Source organism: Prinia subflava, chromosome 15, assembly GCF_021018805.1.
Source record: "Prinia subflava isolate CZ2003 ecotype Zambia chromosome 15, Cam_Psub_1.2, whole genome shotgun sequence".
In the NCBI taxonomy this organism is placed as follows: Eukaryota; Metazoa; Chordata; class Aves; order Passeriformes; family Cisticolidae; genus Prinia; species Prinia subflava.
This window is the reverse complement of record NC_086261.1, coordinates 13,849,139-13,875,850: the sequence shown is the minus strand read 5'-3', so window position 1 is coordinate 13,875,850 and position 26,712 is coordinate 13,849,139. Positions and strand designations below refer to the sequence as shown.

The 26,712-nt window shown below is 41.0% G+C and overlaps 1 protein-coding gene across 8 annotated transcripts; it reads left to right on the top strand.

The window, feature by feature from the left end:
* Nucleotides 1-1,695: 1,695 nt before the first annotated feature.
* Nucleotides 1,696-25,287, top strand: SLTM (SAFB like transcription modulator). Of its 8 annotated transcripts, none has more exons than XM_063412741.1 (21): nt 1,696-1,987; nt 2,633-2,720; nt 9,355-9,428; nt 9,721-9,906; nt 10,361-10,408; nt 11,401-11,428; nt 12,775-13,243; nt 13,804-13,853; nt 16,060-16,178; nt 17,745-17,894; nt 17,985-18,094; nt 18,182-18,261; nt 18,657-18,748; nt 18,966-19,129; nt 20,212-20,386; nt 20,962-21,086; nt 21,600-21,770; nt 22,556-22,870; nt 23,285-23,435; nt 24,178-24,329; nt 24,634-25,287. In XM_063412741.1, the coding sequence occupies exons 1-21, from the start codon at nt 1,796-1,798 to the stop codon at nt 24,740-24,742; spliced, it is 3,048 nt and encodes a 1,015-aa protein (XP_063268811.1). In that variant the 5' UTR covers nt 1,696-1,795; the 3' UTR covers nt 24,743-25,287. The 8 variants fall into 8 exon arrangements, with proteins under 8 accessions (XP_063268811.1, XP_063268806.1, XP_063268807.1 ...); XM_063412736.1 differs by having other exon boundaries at nt 1,697-1,987; nt 18,182-18,342; XM_063412737.1 differs by having other exon boundaries at nt 1,698-1,987; nt 9,355-9,419; nt 18,182-18,342.
* The last annotated feature ends 1,425 nt before the right edge of the window (nt 25,288-26,712 follow it).

Sequence of the window (26,712 nt, the reverse complement as noted above, 5' to 3'; positions counted from 1 at the left end):
TTCTTTCCAGAAATGAGACACACTAAACCTGCCTTCACTAATACTGGAACCCACACAGTAGGTTTTGGGTGTCCTTGCACAACAGTTTACCACAGTAAATCTGACAGCCCTGATTAAAGTTTTGCTGCACTGCTGAATTCAAGGTTATGTGAAAATAAAATAGGTCTTTTTCCATACACTCATAAAAATGTTTCCGTAGTCCAAAGTTAAGCTAGTGTTCATCTATTAACCTCAAAGTCAATCCTATTATATTTGATGTTAATACAAATGTCACAAAAGACAGTGAAATCAAAAATATGTATTCTTACTATAAGATTATTCTTTTTATAAAAATATTGGTATCAACTGCAACAGCAGCATACCATAGCTAAGACATGCATGCAATTACCAAAGTGTACTTTAAGACTTCTGTGCATGTCTACCTTTTAAACACATAGATTTTACTCTTTGTCAACTTTACTTAATTGAAGTATTACTTCAGGTAATTATGAAATGCACTTCCAAGTGCACCTCGAATAGAAAAAAAAGAGAACAGTGTAACAAATCTCAGGATTCAGAACTTAATTTGCACAAAAGGTTGTTTAAAAAAGATTTGTTAAATAAAACAAACATTTTTTCAGTTTCATCTATATCTCATTTCTGAATGAAGAGACAGAATAAGAGGACTGTTGTGACTTCAATTTATGGGTATTTAAATTCTGCCACATTTGAAGATTTAGTAGGAGCTTAACATCTGTTGTTGACCAAATAACTTCAAGCATTCCCTATAGAAAATGGATGAAATGGAACTAAAAGGTAACATCTTCCATTACCTGGTACAAGTACAGCCTAATAAATCATAAGAAGAGGTACTTTGGTAAAAATTTAAAACATTAGTATTGTGCTTCTGAAATACTTCCAATAACAGTTACACAAACAGATGAAATGTTCACTTCCCAAACTCAGACAAGTCAGTGGCCAGAACACGCAAGAATCACAGAAATAGTTAGGTTGGTAAAGACCCCTGAGATCATCGAGTCCACCCTGTGGCTGAGAACAGTGTCAGCTGGACCATGGCACCAAGGGCCACGTCCAGCCTTTCCTTAAACACCCTCAAGGACAGTGACTTCACCACTCCTTGGGCAGCCGGTTCCGGCATCTAATCACATTTTCTGTGAAAAAATTCTTCCTAATTTCAAACCTAAACCTCCCCCGGTACAGCTTGAAGCTATGTCCTCCCGTCCAGTCGTTGTTCCTAGGAGAAGAGACCGACCCCGACCGGCTACTCCCTCCTGTCAGGGAACTGTAGGGAGTGATAAGGTCACCCCTGAGCCTGCTCCTCTCCAGGCTGAGCGCCCTCAGCCGCTCCTCACAGGACAGGCGCTGCAGACCCTTGCCCAGCTCCGCTGCCCTTCCCAGCACTGGGGACCCCCCCGCACTCCGCCGGGGCCCTGACACAGTGCAGCCCGGACACAGTGCAGCCCGGACACGGCGGGGCGCTGACAGTGGCCCGGACGCAGTGCAGCCCGGACGCGGCGGGGCGCTGACAGTGGCCCTGACACAGTGCAGCCCGGACACAGTGCAGCCCGGACACAGTGCAGCCCGGACACAGTGCAGCCCGGACGCGGCGGGGCGCTGACAGTGCCCGGACACGGCGGGCCCGGCTCCGCAGGCGCAGGGCGGGCCCCGGGCGGGGCGGGCGCTCCGGGCCAGGTGCGCCGCTCCGCGCCTGCGCAGCGCCGCGCGCCGGCCGCGCTCCATCCGGGCACCGCGCTCATTGTGCGCGCGGCCGCCGCGCTCGCCCGCCCGCTCTAAAATGGCCGCCGCCGCCTCCGCTCCCGCCGCCGCTGCCGCGGGGGCTCCTGCGGCTCCCGCCGCGCCCGCGGCGCCGCCCACCGAGAGCAAGAGGATCAGCGACCTGCGCGTCATCGACCTCAAGTCGGAGCTGAAGCGGCGCAACCTGGACATCACCGGCGTGAAGACGGTGCTCATCGCCCGGCTCAAGCAGGTGAGCGTTGGGCGCAGGCCCTGCCCGGCCCGCCCCGGCGGCCGCTGCTGTCGGCCGGCTCCGGGGGCGGGGCGCTGGCGGCTCTGCCGCCGTCCCGGTGTGGGGGGCGGGACCAGTCCCCGCCGTGCCGCCGGTGCCCGAGCGAGGGTCCGCCCCTCCGAGCCCCCGGCGCTGTGTGGCCCCTCGGGGCCGGGCTGGGCGCGGTGTCCCGGCTGGCGGAGCTCCCCGCCCCGGCTGGCGGAGCTCGCCCCGCGGCCTTGCGGCCCGCCCGCCGCCACGGGCGCCGGAGCTCGTCGGGCGAGCCCCGCAGCAGGTTGTTGCTGAGGGGGCTTTTTGCTTCCTGCTGTCCTGTTTTTGAGCTGCCCTTAATGCTATTATGGATGTCGTTGTGGCTTGCTAGTGCTACGTTTCCAAAGAGAAACGTGTGGATCCTTGATAAGATGTACTTCCAAAGTGTCATTTTAACAGCTGAAACTCTCAGCCTTTATCACTAGTGTTCCCTTGCTTTAACTGAAAGGTTTAACCCAAAGTGTTTTACCAAATATTTTTGAGATGCCGAAAGAACTGTTTGGCTTATCTGCTGAGGTCAGACTGTCCAGCTTTCCACTGAAAGCCATTAAAACCTGTATTTTTTGTCTTATTTAGGCTATTGAAGAGGAAGGAGGTGATCCAGATAATATTGAAATAAGTGTTTCAGCTGACACACCCACCAAGAAACCAACTAAAGGCAAAGGTTAGGACCTGTTGATAGACTTTATATTCGTACACTGTTTTTAGTGGGGTTTTTTTTGCATGTATCACCTTAAAGAAGGACAGTGGTCTGTAGTTTGGGTGCAGTTGTGACTTTACTGTTTATAACTTCTGTCATATAAGACATCCCTTGCAATGCATGTCTGTTTTCATTTACTGTATGTAGACAATGTGTGGGGATGCTGGAGCAGTATATATCGAGGGAAATATAAATAGATGGGAAATGACAGGGTTAAGAGGTGTGTGTTGTGAGGCAGTGGCTGTACTGCCCGCAGCTCCTGAGAGCTGTGCTGAGGTGCTGTACATGAGCTGGGGGTTTGGTGTGTGCTGTGTTCAGAGGTCCTGGATGTGGGGTGTTACAGCTGCAGGGTGGAGCAGGAGCTGCTGGGGGCTCAGTGGTGTCCTGAAGGATCTGTGTAAGAGCACAGGTTCTTCAGCCATGGGCAGGTGCTGGAGGTGATGAGGGCCCAGCAATACGTGCTAGGCAATCACTCCCTGAAGAGGACTGTGTGGTGTGGGTGTATTAGCATGCTCTCTACTAAGACAGGATTTATAAACATGAGTTTTCTGAATAAGCATTGAAGCCTCACAGTGGAATGTCTAATTAAGAGATTTTAGTGTTTTTGTTGTGAGAAGTTAATATTTAGATTTTGTGCTGATCTGTTGGGCAGTGATTTTTTTCAGATTTTTCAGCTTTGTTTTCTTTTGCCTCAGAATTTAAATACTGGTTTGTGAGTTTGGCGTCTGGGGAATTTTAGTTTGGGTTTGTGTTTTCAGTTGTTTTGGGAGCATCTGTGATCTGTTAGTACTGGGAAAGGACCTGTCTGCTTTATGCTCAGCATTCTTCATTGAACAGACACACTAAGAATGTTCACACATGTGAACATTCTGCAGGGCCCTGTTTCGGACATGAACAGTCTTACACTGCTGTCTCTTGTCACGGGCTCAGTGTTGTGGTGAAAGTGATTATTCAGTCAGTGTGGTACTGTGATTGGTGAAGTTAGTAAGAAAATCTGTCTGCTTAGAAAGTTTGAATAACTTCTTTGCACTTCTCACACATTAGAAAAGTGAAAGGAAATAAGCTTCCAAATGTGGTTTCATTTTTTTTCTATGACATTACTTTATGCCCTGCTTTAGAAAGGTAACTGCTGATTAAGATAACTGCATGGAAACTAAACAAGGAAACTATTCCACAATTTTTCATCTAGAGATCTAAATGGCTCCATGTTCTGCTGTGACAAACACTTCTCTTATCTGCTGCTTTTACTCCTCCTAGTCTCCAAACTAACATCATGATATGCATGATGCTCTTGGGCTGGCTCCTTGGGTAGTTAGCTATTTTGCTTCTGCTGAGGTAGTTTGCCAACCAGTGCTGCTGCTGCCTGAGGCAGGGCTTCAGGTGCTCTTCCTTGCCACCCCTCCTGTGCACCAGATCCTGATGCATACATATGACATGTGCGTTCTTGGTAAACCTCAAAGGAAAGCACAGTGTTTGTGAAGTTCTTATCAGTCTGCTTTGCAAGCTCAGGAGTTTTTCTTCATTACTTTTTAGATTACAAAAGTCTTATGAACAAATTTTGTACCAGAAGTATGGGAAGTTCATGGTAGAACATGAAAAATTCACTGTTTAGTCTAGGGGAAATATTTTTTTATTGTATTGGTTTTTCTAACTGTATGAAATAATATAATTTTTGATTTTTAACTACTCACTGTGACGTTTTTTTTCCTCCTTACTGATATTGCTGACAGATTGATCTAGGCCTTTTTGCTAATGCTTATTTTCCCACCTTACAGCTTCAGACTAATACTGATGGGTCTTTAATTATTTTACTGCTGGACAGCAGTAAAATTAATGACATTACTAGTTCTATAGTATTTTCCCCTGTGCTATTATTGCTGTACAAGGGAGGGTAGGAGTATGAGATACTCATTTACAAAGAAAATACATCTTCAGGAAAGGCCAGGGAGTGGAAGTGGTGATTAAACCTCACAGCAGCCAGAAGGGGAGGCCAGTGGGAGGGCCTTGTGGAAGGTTGTTCTTCCAAAAAAAACACCCAGTGTGTCAGGTGGCCATAGGGTTTAGATCTGAAGGTCTTTGTAACCAGTTTTACTGGAGCTCTTAAGGGCTGTGGGAAAAGCGATGTCTGATTCCCTAGCACTGCCAATTACAAAAACCTGATCTGCGATATTGATACAGGCCAAATTAGAGTGGGAATGGGCTGTGTGTGGGGGAGGGAATAATACACTTGTCTTTCCTTGCTTTTTGTGTGTGTATGTTTACAAAAAGGGGGAAGAATACTCAAAAGACTAAGAGTAGGACTTTATTTCATACAACTTCAAAATGTTTGCAGAAGGATTCTGTACTCCAGCAAGAATCGTTGATCCATCCTCGTGCAAAGTTAGTCCAAATTTAACACTTTTTCCAGATGCTACTTTAAATCAATAGTTAGGGTAAAGAACTGCAGAGCAGCTGATCAGAAGATTATACAGGTATATAGGTAAGATCAGTTGGCTTTGCCAATTAAAGTTTGAAAGGAGCAAATGCCAAGTGCTCCTTTTTTAAGTGCCTCAGCTGTGCCTCTCCACCCTAGCATTTAGTAGCTTTGGAAGAATTTCTCTTTTTGGAAAAAGATGACAGTTTTTGAAAAAAGCTAATCTTTTCAAGCCTGACCATTCTGCTGCCTAGTCTGATATCTAGAGGAAGTTACCTGACTACTAGTATGAAATATTTTTCAAATGTTTCTGATATGAATGCTCCTTTGAAGGATCTGCAGTCAAGAATGTTGTTGAATGTTGAAATATTAAAATTGGTTATTGAGAGTTACTTTCCTGATGAGTTCTGGAATTAGTGTGGGTGAAGAACAGATTTTAGGCTGATCATTTTTAACTTCGGAGAATTAATGTGAGCAAAGATGTTTATTTGCTGTTCTACAAGTTTCTGAGGGCAGTTAGATACCTGTTAGTTTGTGTCTTAAGTACCACTCTAGTTTGCAGCTGAATTTCCTGTTTGACAATACTGTTTCTTGGATCAAAGGCTGACAACTGACCGTGGCTGGCTTGTACTATTGCCCAAATAATTTTGGCTTATTTATTAAAACTGTTTAGTTACTTAAATATAAGAACAAAGCAAAGCAAACTAAGTTGTACACTTGGTTTTCACAGTCCTTTCTTTCTGAAAACAATGAACAACTAAGAACTGTATGGTTTAGACATAGTAGAAAACTTAAATATTCCTGTACCTCATTATACCATTTCAGAACTAGAAAAGGACTGTTTACTTTTGTTAATATTGTGGCAAATGACACTTCTCAAATTGCACTAGACCTCTTAATGCTCTAGCGAGTTTATTCTATTGTAAGGATTTACCTCTTATCCCATGTTTTTGATGAATCTTTAACATTAGGTGTGACAGAACCCTGTTGGGAGTTTCAGCAGGAATACCAGAAGAAATACAAACACTAATTCTTCCAGAATTTTCCGATGAGTGTGTCACTCTGCTTCTGTCTGGGATGCAAATATCTAGTTCTAGAGTTGTCCAGAGTACTCTTCTATAATTCTGTAAACACTCAGATGGCCTGAATTTCTCACATGGAGGGCTGAATAGATAGAATAAACTTGTGCTGCTGTAAGGCTTGTAAATGAAATGAAAGCTAAACCGGCATAATATAAAACCAACATTTTAAAGATGTTCCAATTCTTCTACTTACTTATAAGGAGAATATTTGTTCTCTGTGTAATAGTCTGTTGCAATTTTATGGTGTGTAGCAATTGCCTGGTGTCAGAAAAGGGATTGAGCATGGCTTGTAAAGGAGTGCCATCACTCCAAGGTAAATGAGTGTTTGTGTTGTTAAGCACCCAGATGCATGATGAATGTGGCATGTACACTGACATTTTCAACTGCTTGGTAAACCTGTACAGAAATTTAGGTGTTGACAACTCGTGTGACTCGAGACCAGCTGTGCCTGTTGCCTGCAGAAGGTTCAGGTGTTCTGGCTCTGTTAACTTACCCTTCAATCAGATCAGCACTGGTCTTTAGTAAGGTCAGAGAACAGTCGTTTTGTGCAATCTGATTTTAGTTATGTGAATTTAAGAGCCAAGCGTGCCTTTAACTAGCCCACTGTAGATGAATGTCAGTCAGACTGATGCCTTGGGAACTTAAGGCATCAAGGCAACTGTTGAATTTTTGTGGACACTGGCTTTTTGGCAAGTTACTGTACCAACATCTGAAAACTGTATCAGAACCTTGAAATGCCACTTTTGAGCAATGTAACTCTAACCAGAGCGAAGTGACCCGAAGCACAGAACTTGAGAGGGAGAGCAAACTTATACCATTTCCTGGCTTGGAAAGGGAAGGTCATTGTTCAGGTCTCATTATGCCTTGGAATGTCTCGGGTACTCAGAGTAAATGGGACTTGCTACAAAGACAACAGACATAGTAAAGAAGGGTTAATGAAATAATTACTTAATCCAGTAGCAAATAAAAGATAAAACAGCTTAATTACTGGATGCTGTAACTTGCTCTTTATGAGGACCAGTCAATAAAATATAATTCTCTAGATGCTATTGCATAATTTTGGGGCTAACTTGAGGCAGCTTTGCTACTGGTTTGGTTTTCTTTTCTGTTCCCTATAAAGTCACGGTTCTAGTCCACCAACCATATCTCCTCAGGCAAAATAAATTATTTAAATAGCTTTCATGATAGTCTGTGCTGGAGAGTTGCTAAATGTGTTGAGCATCTGTGTGCTTGCCTGTCTTTGTGTATGCTTGGCTGGATATGGGATGCAGGAGAAACTTGGTCTTTCAGGTTTAACAAACGAACTGAAATGTGACAGGGTAAAACAGAAAGCAGTGGAATGTGTGTAGAAATCCTTGCTGCTTCTCATTGCTTTTTATTTATGTTGAAGATACCTGGGATCTGTAGATTCTATCACAGAATGCTAAAAAGCTAACACAAAACGTGAGTTAGTTTTTGTTCCAGGCATCAGCTGTGATGCACATCAGAAACTGTCCTTTCCAGTGTAAGTCCTCTTCCTGAGAAGAGCTGCCTTCCCTTAGCATACCTGTGCAGGTGGCTTTTTGCACCAAAATCTCACAAATCTATTGCATTGCAAGTATAAACCAGGACTTTTGGTGGGGTTTGTTTGTTTGTTTGTTTGAAGTGAAGTAAAATCAGTGACACTGATTTTAGATTTGAAAGTTTAATTCTCACGTTTTGCAGTCACAGAAATAGGTTCTGCCATGTGCCTTTTCCTGGAGATCAGTGTGTGCCTGGACTGAATACAGCAATGTGCTTTTTCTAGGAGTATGGTCAGAGTGCTGCCTTTCAGAGAAAGGAGTAAAAGCAACTGGAATCCAAGCAAAACCATAACAGTAGTGTCTCTTCTTGCCCTCTAGTTTAGTACTTTCCTGCTTTGAAATGCATTTCAGAACTGCCTATGAAAAACCACGGAAATTAATATCTGAAAAAATTGAGTATTTCAGTTAGCAGAGATATCCATACTGTGTTGAACTTTGGCTTATGGTTTCTTTTAATATTCCTTTGGAATAACTATAAAATTGGTTTAGCCATTCATTAGAGGTTGAAGGGAGGAGAGAAGATGCAATGCCAAAAAATGAAGCATTAAGTGCTAATTATGACTGCCATCTCATTTGCATTTGAATTGACACTGAGTTTCAGGAGAAGATAGAGTAAAGCCATTTCCTAACAGAACTGCTTTTGTACCTTGTGCTAGTGCAAACTGTTGCATAGGCTAATCTTTGATAGACTGAATCAAAGAGTCAGAACGAGACAGAGCGTTCTTCAGAGGGTGTGTTTGTGGGGAGATGTTTCTATCTAGTGTTCTTAGGTCTCGTTTTTCAGAAGAGTAAAGAAATGCCGTGGGTTCTAAAAGGAACTGTGTCTAGTCATCGTCCCCACAGAGACATCTCTAATAAAGAAAAGTGTGCCTGTGCTGGAAGAACAGAATTCCTCAATGGAACAGGCCCTTAATACAGTAAAGCATATGTAGAAAGCAGAAGTGCTTCACCTACTCAATTCTTCTATCTTCATCCTCCAGTGAAAAGCACTGGAAAAGGTGGCTTGGAGAGTCTCGTAATTGCCATGCTTGTGGATATTCAAAGATGCAGCTAAATAAAGCCCTGAGACATTCCATGTCCTTGGAACTTCACTGTAATTTTCAGCAGGCGATTGAGTGGACTAGATGACCTTTAGAGGTTCCTTCTAACCTAATTTCTTGGTGATGTTAATTATCCTCTAAAGCAAGACCTTTCCGAGGTCATGATGTCTAGTTAACCATAGTAATTCTAGAAATGTTTAGTTTCTAGTTCAGTGTTCTCCTGAATTCCATTATCACCCAAAATACAAGGATGGGTATTAAGATCACTAACTTGGATGTGGATGCTTGTTTATTGAACAGCACTGATTGTTCATTCTCACTCAGGTGACATTTTATCTCCTTATCTTAAAAATTACTCAGTTTTTGGAGGGTTATGTTACTATGAACAATGCAGCTAAACTAGAACAAGTAGAGAATAATAAAGTAAGGTCAAACACATAATCAGTATTAAAAGTGTAGTCTACGTAGCAGGTCTAGTCACAGCATATTCCATCATTTCAGGTAAAAAGCAGGAAGCTGATGAATTGACTGGTGATACTGCAGTAGAAGAGGACTCTTTTGTCAAGGTAATAAAAGTATGTACAAAATTTTTCCTATTTTGTATTTAAGGTCAGTTTTTTACTTCAGTTAATGAAAAAGCTTCAAGTTTCTTTGTGATAATTTAGGTGGAAATTTGGAACATTGTTACTGTAATTCACAGTGTGATGACTAAGGGTGTGAAGCTGGGGTTTTTTAAAAACGTGATACGAATTTTATTATGCACGTGAGACACCGATCCAGCAGTGAAACACTGATTCTAGCAGTGATTTTTTTCAGGATAAAGCTAATACTTTTAGTTATACCAAGTATTTGTGTTCACACCAAAAGGAAAGTGAATTGGAGACTCAAGATGTAAGTGATCAAGATGGAAATGATGAATTGAAAGACTTCAAAGAATCTGTTGAAGATGAGAACTTGAATTCTAAAGGACTGCCATCTGCAGAAAAGAAAAGATACCATGACCTGGAGCCAGTGGAGACAGCAGAAGATGCGGAGAAGGATTCTGAAAGTCAGGTATTTGGCTATATTTTACATGAATTTTGATCAGCAAAATGAACATTTTTCTTAGTGTTTGTTACGAGGAAGTCAGAGCTACTTTTTTGGTTTGTCTTGCTTGTCTCTAAAAGATAGAGTTTTTTCTTTTTACTCTACTTTACTCTTTTCTTTCTATTTGCCTTGATTTGTATTTGAATAGTCCTGAAACAAATGTGGCACTGATTGTTAAAATTCTACCAGAGTCCATAGAGAGTTAGTTCCTAAGAGGTCCTTGTCCCTTGTTCTAGCACTGACTTGTGCCTTTCAGTTCAGTGTTCAGATTCTTTACATCAGGAAACTGCTCAGTGATGTTCACATTGTCGAGTGTGTATCCACCTAAATGTTTACTGAGCTAATGGAATCTCTTGACCCTCTGAATGTTTGAGTGTTCTATAAATAGTTTACTTATCTAGTCCCTTTTCTATTTCTATAGGAAAATGAAGGTCCAGACATAGAAGATTACACTTTTCCAACTGTCCATGTGAGTTCTAAATCCATTCTGTTAAGCTGATTTTTGTGTCTGTTTAGTTGGAAAAGATGACTTTAGACTGGTTTTTCTGTTCCAGTGTTCATGTTAGAGTCAGATGGTGTAAGAGTATAAAGGTAAACAATCTGGGAAGCTTTTATTCAAATTTTTAATTATGCAGATAATTGCGATACCAAGCAAGTTGACCTATTTAAAGACATAATTCCTGTCTACAATTTGGAAGTGTTCAGTGCATAGACTTCCCAAAGAATATGTTTTGCACTCTTACAAACATACCAGAGGGCTATGCCAGATGCTGTTGTAGTATCTACAGCTTGTACAGGAGTTTAGAACTTCTGTTTAATGTAGAAGTTTGCCCTCAGAGAATGTGGGGAGTGCAGAACTGAGCGTGGTTGTGTAGGTTTTTGGTGTTAATACTAATATCTGATATCTATAAGTTCAGAATTTCACTCTGAGTCACATGGAACTGGTGTCTGTAAAGTGACATCTCATACAGCATCTCTTGCACAGTAAAACTAATGAGAAATAAGTAATGACCTATTAAAATCAGAGTTTCATTTTTAAGTACTTCGAGGGATGCTACCTAGTTTCTGACTTCTCTCTTGAGCTTTTAAAGCTAATGGTGGACTGCTTGCATTTCTCTGAAAGCAGTAATCAGCAGCTTGACATCCATTCTGAAGGCTTTGGTAAGACATGGAATAGTTTAGAAATGTCCCATTGAGTTAAGGGGGTAAGACAATATCTGCATGTCCCAACCAACTGTGAACACAAGTGTTGCAGATAAATGCCAAGTTGTTTAATAAAGGAGTTTCATAAAATTTTTTAGTGATTTGACAAGGGAGGTGCACAAGTTTGGTTCTTGGATAATCTTTGGAAACAGTGTTCAGTGTTGCCTTCATACAATAGGAATTCTATGAAATATACAAAATGTTCTGCTTGAAGTTTTAAAATAGGAGACATTTAGTGTTGACTTCCTTTTCTTGCAGGACGGGGAAGATGAAGAAAATGAGAAAGGTATGTCTAAAGTTTAATAGAGTTCACAGGTCTTACTCTGGTAGAGCAGGCAACTTTTTCTTGTAATATTCAATCTCTACTAATACTAGGCTTATCTCCAGCACTAAGTGTCAGTTGTCTCCTCATTGAGCTCAGCACCTGGAAGCACTGCAGTCAGTTTTTTTCACTCCTAAGAGTTACTTTACTCTTAAGAGTTGATTACAACACCTATCAGTTACTGTGGTGGATGTATAACACCGTTGCAATACTATGATTCTTAATAAAAACCCATAGTATTCAAGGACTGATTTTAGTACACGGTAAGTGCTGATGCCAGAGCCTCCAACTTGCACTGCAGTAACTGATGTTGAGTGAAATGCTGCACTCTCACACTGAAGTTGAGCACCCCACAAATGTATGGACCAGCATATGCTTGGCTTACTGTCACTTAGAAATACCAGTTGTACATAGGATGGTAAAACAAGTGTTGGAAAACCTGTGGAGTGGCTACCATTTTTTAAAAGCTGTGCTCATTAGTGAAACTGTAGAAGGAATGTGATGCATTTGGGCAAACAGACTTCCTGGACAGAAGTCATAAGGATTCTACATTTTGTGGACTCAAAAGGACATGGAACACCATCACTTTACACAAGATGGAATAAACTCATTACTGAAGCTACAGGACAAAACTCCAGACTCCACGTTTACGAGGGACCCCATGGCCGAAGTGTCTCATCTGCGCAAATCCAAGAATACGGTTGGAGATGTCTCTGTGGGACTGAGATGGAAACTCTTTGCAGTGGATGAAGACTGAGGACCATTTGTCTACGAACTCTGGATTAAGGCTCACCCATCCATGTTCTGCAGCAGCCTTGTACAGCTCACTTGACTGCCAAGCAGCTGCTTGGACAGGAAAAGAGCAGAGAACACCGTCATGGAAGACTGGCTGGAATTCTCCAAGACTGTAATTCTTTCGGATTTGGGAAGGTTAGAAGTTCTGGACCCAGGAAGATTCAAAGACAGATTAAATCAAACTGTGAACGTCCAAAGCAACTATGTTCTTCTGGAATGCTAACGCCTAAACTGGAAAATGGATACTTCTTATGAAGAACGGGTATCTCCAGGATGGAACCATGTTCTCCCTCCTAATGTTTTGGTATTTGTCTCTAGAAAATGTGTTTTGCCATGAAGAATAAGTGATCCTGGGTAAAGGATTTATATTTGTGTTAATACACCTTGTGTTTTTTCTAACCTTCCATCAGTGCTAATAACTGGCTTTGTATTTTCTAGGTCCTATTCTAGCTTATGCATATGAAATTGTTTAAACTTCTTGTTTTGCCATATTTATTCCTGTTAAATCCTCTTAGATAAAGCAGGTTCTGGTGATGGTACACAAGAAGTATCTAAACCTCTTCCTTCAGAAGAAAGCCTAGCTGAGGCTGATCACACGGCTCATGAAGAGATGGAAGCTAACACGTCTGTGAAAGAAGCTGAGGATGATAACATATCGGTTACAATCCAGGCCGAAGATGCCATCACTCTGGATTTTGATGGTGATGACCTCCTAGAAACAGGTAAAAATGTGAAAATTACAGATTCTGAAGCAAGTAAGCCAAAGGATGTGCAGGATACCATTTCACAGAGCCTGGAGAAGGAAGGCAAGGACTATGAGATGACTGAGAACCATAAAGATGGTAAGAAGGAAGACTGCGTGAAGGGTGATCCCGTCAAGAAGGAAGCCAGAGAAGGTTCAAAGAAAGCAGAATCTGGAGACAAAGAAAAGGATACTTTGAAGAAAGGTCCCTCGTCTACTGGGGCCTCTGGTCAAGCAAAGAGGTTTGTTTTTCTATGTCAGTTCTTTACGATACTGAGTACCAGCATTCAATAAGATCACTCTACATTAAGGGGGTAGCAGCAAGAATCTTATAATTAGTATCCTATGCTCCTGCCTGTAGGTTTTTTGACCGCCATAAGTTACTTTTAAAAATTCAAGATCTTCGTATAGACACTATGTCCTACTGATTGCATTGTCGAATTGTCAGCATTTATTTATTTTTTTCAAATTGACGATTTTTTTAAATGTCCTTGTGATGATGGTAATGAACAGCTATCAGTTCTAAGAACACAAAATGAAGTCAAGTCCCCGTCCTGAAATCTGGAGAAGATTGCCATATATCCACTGAATAGAGTTGTCAGAAAATCTAGATCTTCAGGCATCTTGGGGAAAATCAGTGCAAGAATCCATAAGGGAATCATTTGTTCAAATATACAGTCTGGCCCTTTTTCATTTTTATTTTTTGAAATGTTAACTTGTCTGTTAGTGTTAGTAGTATAAAATGCAACACCAAATTCTGTAGTTTCAACTTTCTTCTGATTTTTTTAATTTGCTTCTCTAGCTCTACTAAGGAATCTAAAGAAAGCAAGACAACATCAAAGGATGATAAAGGTAACTATTATGAATTAGGGTGGTATTGTCTTGAACTAAATATTTTCCTGGTTGAGAAATTGCTTGCCACATAACAAAATGTCTTATGTGATTGAACTCAGCTATCTATAGTAAATTATACTAGAGGTACAGGAATCATTTGCTATATGTATATGTCCATGTATTTTGTTTCTCCTTGTGCCAGGTTTGTCATAAGATCAAAAATACTTATTCTAAAGACTTGACGAAAATATATTCTTCTGTTTCAAAATACTTTTGGGAGCAAATTCTATTTAACATTTCCCAAGTCTTTGTTTTAATGAGAAGCTATAATTTTCAGATAAGCCTGCTGTAACTTACAGCAAAACAAGCAAAAACTAATTGCAAGTACTTAAATGTAATGCAAATGAAATTTGTCATGTTTGTAACTCTAGCTTATTTTTAAATAAACTGAACTCTCAACCAAGTACTATAGCTGAGATGCAAGCTTGCAAAATTGCACTTGTGTCTTTTTAATGTATTAAATTTGAACCTATTTTTCTGCCTTGGAGTTTCCATCTGTTTCCATGTATTACGATTGTGAATTGGAAGAGTGGAGCTCAAGAGCATAGTAATGCCACCAGTTATTCTGATGCTTCATGGTTGAACAAATGTGTTTGTGTAAGCTCATGTGCCTCCTTATTTTACCTACTCCAAAAACCTATGCCAAAAACCTTTGTCACAGAATCTTTGGCATAACACTAAGGGATGAATGAAACTTTACCTGATGAATGAATTTGAGAGGAAATTTTGGTGGCAGACATAATTAGATCTTCTGTAGATTTGTCTTTTCGTGAGTTACGTGCTTACAAATGAAACTGAGAGCAGATATGCTGTGTCTTCATTTCTGTAGCATATGTGATAACTGTAATAGTAACTGTTGTAAGGCTTTCTTAATGTATACAGCCAAAGCCAGGCTAGTGGCTGTTTATTGGTATTTATGGATGTTCTGAGGGTGTCACAGAACCCTAGAGTGCTATGGGTTGACAGGGACCTTAAAGATCATCTTGTTCAATGCCCTGCCATGGGCAGGGGCACCCTCCACTGTCCCAGGCTGCTCCAAGCCCTGCCCAACCTGGCCTTGGACACTTCCAAGGATGGGGCAGCCACAGCTGTTCTGGGCAGTCTGCCAGGGCTCACAGGGAAGAATTTATTTCTTCCTGATGTATCTAAACTAATATCAAGATAACATTAGTATGACCATAACTGAGATGTGTTGCCTTTTGCTCTTAGTTAATCTCGATGCATTGAAGAACCAAAACTATCCTTTTTTCTCAAGATGGCTAAATTACCTTTTAAAACTCTGCACATCCTCAGATTTTCCAGCTGTCAAGATGGAGATCTAGTTCTGGTCTTGCCTGTAGGACTGGCTACATTTTAACTATTCCAAAGCAGTTCATACATTTAGCAGCAGACAACAGGCTGAACTACATAACTGAAGACTAAAAGATACTGGGAATGAATTCTGGGAATTACATGAATCTCTTGAGTTCTTATTGCTGTGTTGTTGCAAAAATACCTAATATATGGAGTGGGGGGAATATTTAAGGCACGTAATGTTTTTCCAGCTTTTATTTAATGTTTTCTTATTTAATATTTTTTATTTAATATTTTAATATGTGGGAATAATTTTGGTGGGTTGTATCCAGTTCTACATCCAGTAGTATTTTTAAAACACTGCTCTGGATGAAGCCAATACTTCAAGAAGTTGTGGGAATTGACCACATGATTCTGGAGGGGGGAATTATCCAAGTCTCCTGTATTTGCCTTTCTGCTGTCTGTGGTAACTTGAGCAGTGTACAGACATCATGATGGAGAACAATTACTGTGTGAAAAAAACCACCCCATTTTTATGGATGGTAGCTAATGATAAGAGCCAGATGTTGAAGCTAAATGTACATACCCAAATAAGGAGTAAGCATGCCTTTAACCAAGATTTGTATTATTTTTCTGTCTCTGTCCTTTGGGTACAAGCTAGCCAAGCTGTTGGTCTCAATACATGGTTAAATGAATGAAATCTTATGGCATGTATTTTTTTTTCTATAGAAGTCTTTTCAAGAAAGGTAACCAGATAAACAATTACTTAGAGGTAACAGGCTAAGTTTCTTTTTTCAGCAACACTTTAGTTAAATATTTGCGGTACCTTTGTCTCCTTAATTTTTTGGCTGTTTTGTAAAACTTGTTTCAGGAAGCACGAGCAGTGTTAGTGGTAGCAGTGGAAGTTCAACTAGAAACCTGTGGGTTAGCGGACTGTCTTCCAACACAAAAGCTGCTGACTTGAAAAATCTCTTTGGCAAATATGGAAAGGTATTTCATGGGGTGTGATACCATGTGTGTGGTGTGTGTCTATTCCCCCTCCTCTATTCACTTACAGAATTGAGTAATACTTGATTTAAATAAAGGTTTGAGAGAAAATGTCTGACCAGTGCCATCTAAACCCCCATATTGCAGCAGTAAGAGTGTATGCTTACAGGAAGAACTATATGTTCATTTTAAAAGAAGTTTTTCTTCCTGTGGAGGTAAGATAAGTACAAAAGAAATTTCACAAATACTTGAATACTCTGGTCAGGACTGCATTTTAAATAATGATGGCTGTGTTCCTTTGTAGCAACTGCATTTAACCATGAGTGCAAGATAATGTACTAACTGATAAAATTGTAATACAAATAGTGTTTATAGAACATCCTGCTTTGGGGGACAGTTTTTCAGACGTGTTCTGAAGGCTTACGAATGGGAGGAATTGGTAAAAAATGTAACATTTAGTGCATGATCCTTCAGGGATTCTTTCAATGATTTAATGAATTTTTTTTTACAGTCTGCTTAAATTAAGTCTGTTTTCCCAAATTTGGTTAATTGAAACATAAGAATTCCATAGAACAGTGTGGAAATCTTGAAAGCTAAGCAGTCTTCTAAACCCAGGGTTCTCATTTTCCCAAAGGAGTTGCTGATAACTGTGTGAATTTGTAGTGTTCCTGTAAGCCTGTGCAGGTATGGCATTACTGTATCTTTTGAACCAGTTAGAACCTGAGCACTGGGAATATCAAGAATGTGTATTGATTATGGCACATCTGAGTCTTCTAATGAATTTAGTAGGTGATTTTATTAAATGCATTCACAGGTGTAGACACCTGAGAGTATATTTTGTTGAAACTTCCAGTTATTTGGCTGTTTTCACTGAAAAGCTGGTTGGTACTTATATTTACGTAGCTTCCCAGTTTTAAAATTGATTGGGAAATATTTAATGACTGTACCGTGACAGTCTGCTAGAAAGATTAAATTCTTGCCTTTAGAGCATGACTGTGTCAGAAAGACTGACTCCAGTGGCTACAAAAGTTCTAGCAAGAAGGAGGAACACAAAGCTTAATACCTTCTCAAGAAGCAGAATGAATCAGTCAGAGCTGAATGCTAAAATGGCTTAACTGCCACACTTGCTAGATGTCTTTGAAGAATTGGCTCCCTTATTAACTCCTACATAATACTGCTTATACCTTCCTGCCATTAATTGGCAGCTGCTGACTTCTGTTGTGGCGGTTCATCTGTCAGAGATGAAACAGCAGATTCAGGTCAGTGGTGTCTGTGTGAATGAATTTTGATAATAACTGAAGAGAAGCATTTAGATAATGGGCACGAGGAGGTGGCTGTTCAAAACAGGATGCTAGCATTAATCTGCCTTGATGTGCAAGTTGGGATAAAGTTCTCAAAGCTTGTGAGAGCTTGGGAGTGTCAGTCAGCCCTTCTAGTGGGGTGGGAATTATGGTGCTGCTGGGGTGAGTTTATTTTGTTTTCTTAGACATTAGGGTAAAATTACTGGAATACCATCACTTCCTTAGTGGAAGTGTCTCTCTCAGAACCTGAATCTTCCTGTTTGCATAGGTGCTTGGTGCAAAGGTGGTCACAAACGCACGGAGCCCGGGGGCAAAGTGCTACGGCATCGTGACGATGTCCTCGAGCACGGAGGTGGCCAGGTGCATCGCACACCTGCACCGCACAGAGCTGCACGGACAGCAGATCTCTGTGGAGAAAGTAGGTTTCAGAACACGAGGATTCTCCCAAAATAGACCATCTTTTACAAGAATATGTATTAATCTCTTTGCTTTTGAAAAAAAAAATTAGGTGAAAGGTGATCCCTCCAAAAAAGAACTGAAGAAGGAAAGTGATGAGAAGTCTAGTTCGGGTAGGAGCGTGGGAGATAAGAAGACCGCATCAAGTGACAAAGCCAGCAAGTAAGAAATTTCACATCTTCTGAAAGGTGAAAATCCTCTAAGCTGAATTTCCCTCATTGGATTTTTGTGTCTTTTTTTCCTAATAAGAACTCCATCAACCAAAAAAGAAGAAAAGAAATCAGAGAAATCTGAAAAAAAAGAAAGTAAAGAAGGCAAGAAAACAGAAGGTAAAGATGAGAAGAGTGATAATGGAACAAGTGGCCCTAATCAAGAATCCACTAAAAAAACTGAAGAAAAGAAAAGAATAAGTATGCCATATAGCCATATTTCCTCCTGTTAATCTGTGTGTCTGACTTGTATTGAGGCCATGTTCTTGCTCTTACTGGAAACCAGACAGTTAAACACCTGTTCTTTTTTAGACTCCCATAACACATTTATTACTTCCATATTGATACTAATATTTAATTACAGGTGTGTGCTGGTATGCTTCTTCTACCAGTACCAGTTCACTTCAGAGATTTAGAAATTTCACTAAGGAGAATTTCTAATTGGCAAATAGTTACGTGTGTGTGTTTTTAAACCTTCTTTCATTTTTGTTTTTTTTGTTTCCCCCCTTCACTAGGTGGTAAAAGTCCAGGTCAAGTTGTAGTTTTAGACCAAACAAAAGGAGACCAAGGCCACACTAGGACAGTTAGAAGGGGAAGGTTTGATAAAGTAAGTATCTATAGATTTGATGCAATCCTTACCTGATTTGATTCTGCCTTGTAGTTGATATTTGAGGGTCAATAAACTATCACTAACTGTTAAGCTTAGATAGCAGCTTTGCCTGCTTTGGGATTGCTAAGTCATTAATGATAGTTGAACGTAGCATCCAGAAATCTCCCTAAATGAATGAGACTTCTGAAATAACCATTGTAATCTCTATCTATAGCCACAGATATTGAGGAACAAAGAGCGTATTATTCAAGATAAAGTGAAATTCAGGGAATACAGGGGTAGAAAGGATATCTTGCCTTTTGAAAAGATGAAGGAACAGAGATTGCGAGAACACATGGTTCGATTGGAAAGAATACGACGAGCTGTTGAACTGCGAAGGTAGTAACTCCACTTTTTGCTAAAGGCTATTTTATACAGTAATTGATCAGATACTATATTTAGAAATCTAATCAGAATGCATTCTGTCAAGCCTTCTAACCAGATGTTAAAGTCTGGGACTCTAATAGTATCTTTATGTGAACTAACAAACTCCCAAAATTCTTGTGTAATCTTTTAGTATCTATATATGTACACACACAGCTTAGATTTCGTTACAATGGGGGGTGTATCTCATAAGTGTTGCTGCATGCCAGTTTTCTTTTTGGAAAGGAGAGAAGTAGACTAGGAGACAGGGCCAAAAGTAGTGTTTGGGATTTGTTTGTTTGTTTTAAAATAGAAAATGTTGAATATCTAAATGACAAATCAAGCATAATACAATCTTTGACCCTTTAAATAGAAGGACCAAACGGCTACACTGTTCTGTTGTTTTCATGTAGCCAAAACCTTGCAAAGAGCAGTTAAATGAGCTAGCTGGGTTAGCTGGGTTTCCCTAAACAAAGGGAAACAATTCCTAAACAAAGGAATTCTGAGCAAGTATAAAGCTTAAAGGAGAAAATGCCTTTTGTGCTTCCTCTAGCCTGTATTATGGGAGGTAAAAAGAAGAAATCAGAATGATGCTGTTCACAATTCTAATAACCTGTGTGCAACTCAGAGTGGTCCTGATTGGCTGTCTGTCTTACTTTTTGGACAGAAAACTCTAAGTAAATTTTTTGTTAGCTTGAAGAGGACAAGAGCTAAAATAGCATTTATTTCTTAGATCAAATCATATTCTTGGCTACTAAATACTGTTGTTACCGTGTGCCATGTGACAAATGAGAAATCCAAATTATGAATAAAATACATCAGGGAATGATTTTTGAAATAACTTTTCCTATCAGTTGTCTGCTAATGGTTCTGTAGATAATCTAAAACCACTTTGGCTACTTGGGGCTGAAAGGAGTAGACTTCTGGTGCAAGGGCTTCTATGAAGAGCTTACTCTGAAGTAGTTTTTGAATGTCTGTGTCTAAGGTGATACTAGTTTTGGATGACAACATTTTTCAGATGAATTTCTGCTACCTCTTTTTTTTGTTTGTCCCTTCAGGCGAAGAGAAATTGCCGAGCGAGAGCGGCGCGAGCGAGAACGGATACGGATAATGCACGAGCGAGAAGAGTGCCTGCAGAGGGAAAGGGAGCGACTGGAAATCGAGAGGCAAAAGCTGGAGAGGGAGAGGATGGAGCGGGAGCGCTTGGAGAGAGAGCGCGTTCGGATTGAGCAGGTGGGCGGGGTTGTGCTCTGGGCTGTGCAGGAGCTTTCTGGAGCACGGCCCGGTTTGCCCTTGCGGGGAATTTTGCTCTTCCCTCTGCTACACAGTCCTTTTTCTTTCATACAGCCCAGCCAAACATTACATCATTCACAATGTACAACAGCAGAAATCTTCAGCTTGTTTGCTGGGGAGTAATTTGATGTAAAATGCTTACTGCTGTAGCAGCTATACAAGTCAGTCTCCAAACGTGAAGTACAGCAGATTGCTTTGTCTATACCACTCTTTCATAATTTGACTGGATTTTTCCTATAGAATACCACTGCAAACTTCAAGAAGTGTTTCACAGTAGTAATACAAGAAATTAGCTGGAGGCATTTCCATGTAACAGCCCATAGCATCTCCAGATCTGTTGTCTACTTTTTTAGAGCAGTATTCCCTGTGCTCTTTAACCTTAGATGGTACCCGAGGATGAATTTTATCAGATAAGCTTTAGCAGCAAACCATCAAGGGATAAGTGTATCCTTGCTGACTGTTCTCTGGGTATCTCTAGTACAGACGTGCTCTGTTTGTGGTTCCTCTCCTGGCAGGAACGCCGGAAAGAAGCGGAGCGAATTGCGCGGGAGAGGGAGGAGCTCCGGCGGCAGCAGCAGCAGCTCCGCTACGAACAGGAAAAGAGGAATGCTCTGAAACGTCCACGGGATGTAGATCACAGGTAATGCTCAAAATGGGCTTGTGCACTACATAATACAAAGAAATAGCTACAAGCCTTGTATCAGACTTGAAAATGCATTTGTACCTGAAGCAGGTCTGCACAGAAGAACTGGATTTCTGGTATTTGTTTGGTTTGACGTGAGTTTATGACAAACATGAAAGACTCCTTATCTGTAGGGGGGAGCTTTGAAATTACAGAAGCATCTCACAAATTAATTCTTATTGTGTGAAAAACCCACAATTCAGAGCATTTGCTGAGAAAAGCTGTTCTGCCTTAATAGTTGAAGCTTCTAGCTTCTACTTTAAGAATTCATATTTCTGCTAAGTGGATGGTTAGTTTTAGGTTTTCTTAAATGATTTTGTCCACCACTGTTTAAAGAGTCTACCTTTGTCAGTGGCTTTCCAGGTCAAATGAGCATCTCCTAAAATAGACAACTGACTCTCAACTGTTCTGCGTATTTGGCCTTGGTTTGGCCACGTGTGACTGATGAGGGTTCCTTTGTTTTGGCTCAAGGAGAGACGATCCTTACTGGAATGAGAGTAAGAAGATGGCTCTTGACACAGATGCACGTTTTGGCCATGGCTCAGATTACAGCCGCCAGCAGAACAGGTTCAATGACTTTGATCACCGAGAACGAGGCCGATATCCAGAAGGTTCCTCTGTTCCATCATCTTCTTTTGATAGGTGAGTTTAGATAATGGAACAGGTTTTGGCTGCCAGCATCTCTGTGGATTTAACTCTTAGCTGTTCAAAACTGAACGGTGCTAAAGGCTTTACAAAGTTCTGGTGTAGTAGAATTGCAGTACTGTCCTGAACTTTCTTGTGTCTTCAGGACTGGCCACTTTTATAATGGATTCTAATCTGCTTTTCTCTGAGGACTGTAAATTAGCTACCTTGTAGCCTTTTTGTGAGACATTTCAAAAGGATTTTTGGGATTATTCCTTCTTCTTTCACATGTTTAGTTACAAGTTCCAGTGGATTACCTGTGTAATTTACTGTGCAGTAAATGCTGTTTCCAGATGCAATTTCACAGTTTCATTAAACATCTCCAGTAACCACTAGTAAAGCTAAGACCACATAATTTTAGCTTCTGGAATTCTTCTTTTAGGTTGCAGTGAACTAGAATTGTAAATACAATTCTTACTTTAGAAATCTAGCATTCCCACTGTTTCATACTGGGCAAAAAGGCAGCCCTATAGTTGCTTAAATTACACTGACCACAATAGGAACAAATGAATGCATAAAGAAATGTTTAACTGGCTGTTAGAACTCAAGCTCAAAATTACAACTGTAGAAATAAATACAATTTAGGGTGGGAAGGATCTTTGATTTCTATTCCACATATATAATAACAAACAAGTAATACAAAGATGAGTGATATTTTTTATCCTTATGCATGTGCTTACATGGGCAGAGAAAGGTGAAAATGGGAAACAAACAAATGTCTCTTTCCTACTTTAACAACTTAGGCGAGATCGTTTTGTAAATCAAGGTGAAGCCAAAAAGACTCGCCCAACAGCACGAAGAGAAGAGCCAGGGTTTGAGAGATATCCCAAGAGCTTCAGCGAGTCCAGAAGAAATGAACCACCACAGCCAAGAAGTGAGCTGCGGGACACGGACAGACGGGAGGTGCGAGGAGACAGGGATGAAAGGAGAACGGTGATAATTCACGACAGACCAGAAATACCACACGGCCGACATCCCAGAGAGACCGGCTCCAACCCGCCCAGGCAAACAAACTGGAAGAGCGAGGGAAGCATAAGCACAGACAAACGGGATGGCAGGTAAATGTGCTGACTAACCACTGAAAGAACTGATTCTTGTAGAGTTCATCCATAGAAGCAACTCCTCAAGAATTAGTGTCTAAAGAGAGAATAGACCCTCCTCTCCTAAAGAGAAGTGTTGGAAGAAATATGTAGGTTATCAAATGCTAAATCTCATCTAGGAACTGGATGTTAACTCCCAGCAGTCTGTTCGTAATCATGAGTAGTAACACAGAGTTCAGGAGGCTTTTGTGTAGAATGCAGATGTAAATGAGTAGCACATGAGCTTTAGTTATTTAAAAGCCACATAGATCTAAAAGAATGTTTCTAAGAAGTCAGCTGCAGGTTGCTAGGAACCTCAGGAATCTCTGCTGTCTACATGTGCTGTGATTTGGTACCCGTTCAACCATACTGAAACCAAAATTTTGATGAAAGCAATTTTTACAGAGGCGATCGGCCGGATCGGTCGGGCAGGGAAGTGTCGGGCCACGTGAGGGGAGCGCCTCCCGGGAGCCGCAGCAGCGCCTCCGGCTACGGAGGCAGGGAAGGAGAACGGGGCGTGATGGGAGACAGAGGCGGAGGACAAGTGAGTCACCTTCGTGTGTCTGTGTGCCTGAAGGAGAGGCTGGAAAAGGCAGAGTCATGCTGGAAAAATGGCCATACAGCATCATCAAAATGATTCACAAGCATTCTGCATATTTTCAACTTAGTTTTCTTTATGTTAATGGTTCCTTTTTAATAGCTCAAGAAATGCAGAAAAATTACCCTGTTCTCTTTGTCTGCCATCTTTATGGTCAGAACAATACCTGAGAGAGTAGATGATTAAACTTCTGAGAATTTGTCATCACTTTTTCAGGGTTTTAACCATACAGTGCCTGGTACTTTCAGTGCTGTTTATAATTGTAATTTGTAATGTGATACTGAGCGAAAATCTTTCTCCAAGACTTGTCTTTAAAGACTACAGATAAACTCACTGGTAAATCCTGAAGCATTTAACAAGTATTAATGTTCTTCTTCCTGAGTTTTGTGCCAGTGATAATGAGATCAGAACAGAATAGAGAGTAAAGTGTGAGTCTGTGGAACTTCACTGCCTGCATACCCACACACTCGTCATTGCAGCTAAGTTTCTGTTACGTAGAATAAACAGGAATATTTCTGAACATGTGAAATGTGAACATGTCTGAGCAGCCTGTGGACTGCAATCTTCAAAGGGGCTAGACCTGTGTTTATTCTGTCAGCTGTCAGCTTACCTTTCTTGCCAAGCCTGTTTCGTGTAGATAGAACAGCCCCTTCTGTGTGCGAATGCCCGACTGTCCCTTTCTCCCCAGCACTACGAGGACCGGCACGTCGTGGAACGCCACAGCCGCGAAACCGGACCAAGGAAAGAGTGGCACGGGCCCAGCTCTCAGGGCAGCGGCTACCACGACACGCGGAGGATGGGGGACGGCCGTGGAGGGGGCATGATGGCCCCACACACAAGGTACAGAAACCTCTCCCTGCTCTCCGTTCCCTGCTGAGCCCCTGGCAGCTTTGGTGTCCTTGGGAAGTGCAGCAGTGTGGGCACAGCCCCCCTGCCCGGCCAGCACAGGGCTCCCCAGGGCAGAGCTGCTGGCAGCGTGGCCCAGCAGTGAGGGACCTGTGCAAAGTCTCTTTTCTGCACGTTTTCAAGTCTCTTTTGAGACTTGAACTTTAACAGTTGAGTGATAGGAGATGTTAGAACATTATTAGCTATGTACCAGTTTAGGTATGTATCGTAACCCTTTTTTTAAAACTTCTGTTTCCAGTAACTCTTCACCCATTAATAGAGTTGTACAGATCACAGGCAATTCCATGCAGAGGGGAAGTGGCTCAGGATTTAAGCCATTTAAAGGTGGACCTCCACGAAGATTCTAAGATCTACAGCTATTTGGTTTCAAGATAACTTATTGAAATCTCTTGTAAACTTTCTCTGATTAAGAACAGGAAATCTTGTCTGGAAATCCTGGTTAAATTTTTTTAATTTAACATGATTATTTTCCTCTCAATTTTGGAGGCATTTTAATAGTTACGTTGTAATTTTGGATAGTTTTTGTGTATCTTTGATAAGCATTTTCCCTGAGGCACTAGAGCTATGTATAAAGAAATTGGAACCAAAATATTTGTTAATTCTGTATAAAAGAATAGTTTGCAGCTGTGTGCTAGTAGTTTGATTTGCCAACATTATCTCTGTGGTGTCATGCTTTAAAGTTAGCTACTTCTCACAACATCCACAATAACCTCCATTTTGAAGGTTGTCCAGGCTATTATCTCTGCTTTCTAATTTGTAGAGAAATAAGATTTGTTCTTTCATTACTGGGTATTATGTAACCTATTTTTGCAGAAGGTACTGTTACATTGAGTGCATTTATGTGTATTCTTGCAAATGTATTCTTTTGAAATAAACATTCATATTCTGTATAGCTTCTAGTAAGTCTTTAAAGCAGTCTTTGGGGAAGGAAGGCAGAGTTGTTATGGTAAATTAAAGCCTGGGTGCCATTAGGTTCTAACTAAAACTTGTCTCCTTCACTGTTACTGAATTGAAAACTTAGAAGCTCTCAGAAGATAGATTAGAACCAAAAAATAGCAAAACACTCAAGCAAGGCCCAAAGAAATAATTTTAGTTTGCTCTTTGTGTGTAGCAAAGCTGTGTGGAAGTTTGAAACAGCTGCGGCTTCACACAGACTCTGCCTGGGGACTCTGCAGCTGCTCACTGATGTGGCCTTGAGCTGAAGGCTGCTCCTTGTGGAGCCTTTTGGTTTGTGTTAAACCTCTCTGGACCAGGCCCAAACAGAACTGCCAGGCAGCCAGGCCAGGACTCGTTCATCACCCAGCCACGGTCAGGGTTAGTCACAACTCTGCTTTCAGCAAGGGAGAAAAGCAAATGGATCCCGTGTGGAAAAGCCGAGTGGGGGGTGGTTACCCAAAGGAACAGGGGACTCCCAGCAGAACACAGAGCTGAGGAAACAGTCCTTGAATAAGAGCTGGAAGTGTTTACTGATCCAGACTGCCTCTGAAAGAAGGATTTAAGGGACATTTCTTAAGGCATGAGGCAGGAAGAAGATGCTGCTTTCTGCTTGCTGTGTGGAAGAACTGCTAAGCACCTGCAGAGTTCCAGGGGAATTGAGAGCAGAGAATGAGTTAAACTAAACTGGTTTTGAGGAAGTAGCCTTTCAGGAGAGATGGAGGAGAGAGAAACCTGCTGTGTAACAGCATTATCTCTGATTAGTTCTGTATGGATATCCACATCTGACAAATACTTAGGTTTAAACAAAAGAAATGCACTGTCTCAGCAAGTGTGTCACTTATCTTAATATATTTAATATGTCTTGTTCAATCCTTGAAAGAAAAAATCTAAAGTTCAATGTACTGAATTTTGCTGCAGGAGTTTCCAAGAGAAAGTCCAAGTTCCCAGAGCATTTTCAGAAGTACTTGTGCATTTGCCTGCAGTCTGTGCTTTATCAGGTGTGACGACACACACAAAACAAGGATCTGCTCCAAGATGAATTTACAGTGGCTAATGGATTGAATTGGCAATTCAGAAGTTTATAACCTTAAAAGACAAAGCTATAGAGAGGTACAAAACTAAAACTTGAGATGTGCTTGGTTCCCTGTAAAACTCTAGATGTGCATTCCAACAGTTAAAGCTTCATTAAATTAAAAATGTGATGGTGCAGATGTAGCTGTTTCACTTAAAATACTAAAACCAACTTGGAAAATGGGGAAGAAACCTGATTGAAAACAAATTGCCGAAACCTTTGAATTTATGAAAAGCTTAAGAGCACCACAAGTCTATCCTTTTCTTTCCCAGAGTGAATTTTTGTTGGGTTATTGTTTTTTGGGTTTTT